The 2,815-nt window shown below is 39.4% G+C and overlaps 1 protein-coding gene and 1 long non-coding RNA gene across 3 annotated transcripts in view; one reads left to right on the top strand and one right to left on the bottom strand.

Annotated features, from left to right (window-relative positions):
- The window catches only part of LOC106873576 (homocysteine S-methyltransferase YbgG), an 11,678-nt gene that overhangs the window by 8,594 nt on the left and 269 nt on the right, over positions 1 to 2,815 (bottom strand). Inside the window, exon 1 of one of the 2 annotated variants that reach the window (XM_014921008.2) lies at positions 1,412 to 1,516. The exons of the other annotated variant lie outside the window; for it this stretch is intronic. Within the exon in view, the coding sequence (XP_014776494.1) occupies positions 1,412 to 1,450 (39 nt within the window). The 5' untranslated portion in view covers positions 1,451 to 1,516. Of the gene's footprint in view, positions 1 to 1,411; positions 1,517 to 2,815 lie in introns of those variants that run through there. 2 annotated transcript variants of the gene reach the window in all.
- Positions 1,517 to 2,815, top strand: part of LOC128250103 (uncharacterized) — a 2,170-nt gene continuing 871 nt past the window's right edge. The window contains exon 1 of the long non-coding RNA XR_008266225.1: positions 1,517 to 1,925. This is a non-coding gene — a long non-coding RNA (uncharacterized LOC128250103). The remainder of the gene's footprint in view (positions 1,926 to 2,815) is intronic.

Below are 2,815 nucleotides of genomic sequence, written 5' to 3'. Positions count from 1 at the left end.
GCAAGAATTTGGAGTATGCAAACTATAAAGGGTCATTTGTAATAATTGTAATAACGGTTGAAGGAGATTTTAACATGTTATTATTTAACATGTTTCTTCATGTTAAATAATAACATGAAGAAACAAGAAAAGTTTACTAATAATTAATTTTTTTTTTGTAATTTATTACATATCTTTAAAATATGACTCTTTTACTTGTTTCGAGAAAATCGACCCCAGGACTTATTCTTTGTAAGCCTAGTACTTATTCTATCGGTCTCTTTTTGCCGAATCGCTAAGTTACGGGGACGTAAACACACCAGCATCGGTTGTCAAGCGATGTTGGGGGGACCGGGCTTCTTTCAGTTTCCGTCTACCAAGGCTTTGGTCAGCCCGAGGCTACAGTGGAAGACACTTGCCCAAGGTACCACGCCGTGGGACTGAACCAGGAACCATGTGGTTGGTAAGTAAGCTACTTACCACACAGCCACTCTTGCGCCAACAATGAGAAAATTTATTAAAAATTTTTTTACAAAAATAAGTTTTTTGTTATATTAAATAATTGGGCACTGTCATGCTATTAGCTGTCAGAAGTGAAGTATCTGTCTGTCTGCCTGTCTGCATGCATGCCTGTTGCTGGCCTGTCGATTCTTTGGCTCCTGACAGCTAATACCATGACTGGCCGGAGCGAGCTATTGGCTTACTTACTTACTGATATCTATCTAACTATCAATCACTCGTCCACCTTATTAGAAAACACAAATTTAATATAAAAACATATTTCCTGAAATTGCAAATTATTTAAAATATAAAAATATAATTTTCAACAGAGAGAATTTATCAAAATAGAAAACAAATGAAGTTTGAAGTTTAAAAATAATAGGATCGACCACTCACGACTAGCTAGCGCGGACGCGAGTACCCTTATACTCTGTGTTGTGTTTTCAAACGCATGGATATAGGTGTCGAATTTGTTCCAATAACTTTCGAGTAATAGATAGATAGAGAGAGATAGAGAGAGAGATAGACAGACATGTAGCTCGCTCCGGCCAGTCGTGGTATTAGCTGTCAGTAGCCAAAGAATCGACAGGCCAGCAACAGGCATGCAGGCAGACAGACAGATACTTCACTAGCAGTGAGCACTTTCACTTCTGACAGCTAATAGCATGATAGTGCCAATAAGGCACCAATAATTGGGTTATTTTTTTGTTTCTTTTCAAAATGTTCGTTTATACATATAAAGTGTGCTGTTTATACACAGCTTAAGCGTTTATACATCTTAAGCGTTTACACAACTTAAGTGTTTATACACAACAGCAAAAAATGTCACTGTGTTGCTCCGCCTGCTAGAAATAACAGTCAAATCTCTGCAAGCACGATTGTGTAGTTGACGGAGTTTAGTTGGCCATCTTGTGATAAAGTTTGGCCTTACTGTAACACACTCATCATAGTGTGCCTTGGGCAAGGTCATCAGCCATAGATTCAAATCATTCCAAGCCTTGTGAGTGAAATTTGGTAGACAGAGATGCCTCTCAGATACAAACCACAACATTAATTCTTGTGTGGTCAGCTCAGTGCATTTATTACATCGATTATATATCACAGTGTTGTTCCAGCACGTGACGGGATGTGAGCCGCCACAGACCCGCCTGGTCGGCGGTGTTCGTCGCAGCGGTGTACTTCAGCTGCTGTATCACCAATGCTGAAGATTTCATAAGAATTTACAAGACATATCGGTGCATATGGAGGGGGCATGGTTTCAATCGACGAATGGGTTTGGTTACATGAAATTGCAGGATTTCAGTTAACCCCTTTCAGTTTGTTAGCTTTTAATCCCTTCTATCACAATGAATTTTGATTATTTCAGGATACAAAACCTATCACAACTGAATCAACAAAAACCGCGTTGTTGGTATTTACCATTATTTACAAACGTGGTGTCTATCGTAAGTGGGTTACTGTCGTGGTTGTATAAATATATATATGTCTGTAAATCATAAATCCCGAACAGAAACACACTCTAAGAGGTTTATAGGCCTCCGACCATTAGGGTCTGGCGAGACGTATGTAAAGCTAAGGGCTTTCTGGACGCGAAACCCTATTAACCGGTCATAACTATCTTTGGTGCTCCAGTATAGGCGCAGTCGAATGACTGAAACAAGTAAAACACACACGCACACACACATATACGAGCGATCATTTCGAGACATCGCCACAACCTACTCGTGATCATAAGTGCGGGAACGAAAATTGGTTAGAGGCTGCGGATGCAATTCTAGGTCCAGCCCAGGATGTTCAAACCATTTTCACTGATTCTCTCTACTCCCAGTGGGTGCGCTTGCACCTCATTTTCCCGAGCCTGTGCTTGTGACCATCCCGATCTAAGACTATATCAAGAAATTTTAGAACGTTGGCACTTGTTTGCGCGATTTCGTTACGTAATATTCTTCACATTTAGAAGACAATAGAATGTGGATTGCGGGAGACTTGCTTGCGATTTCTGGCAGGTCGTGCCACGACATAGAAGTTCCCTTGTATTTATATATATATATATACACACACACATATTTCATTTTTGTATTTGGTTTGCAAGATTCTTGATGTGAATTCGTGTGCTGAAGCATATTTTGTTGTGCTTGGGGAGAATTATTCTGTTTCGATGCCTTATTAATTAACGCACTCACCGGTTCAATTTCCACCCATGTACTTATTTAATTATACACACACACACACATATATATATATATATATATATATACCCATACATACATACATAGAACCCTGCATGTATGCAACGTCATCCACCTTGTGTGTGAGTATATGCAAACATACATAC

The sequence above is a fragment of the Octopus bimaculoides genome, chromosome 19 (assembly GCF_001194135.2).
Source record: "Octopus bimaculoides isolate UCB-OBI-ISO-001 chromosome 19, ASM119413v2, whole genome shotgun sequence".
Lineage (NCBI taxonomy): Eukaryota > Metazoa > Mollusca > Cephalopoda > Octopoda > Octopodidae > Octopus > Octopus bimaculoides.
The sequence above is the reverse complement of the archived record's forward strand: the minus strand, read 5'-3'. Positions and strand labels throughout refer to the sequence as shown.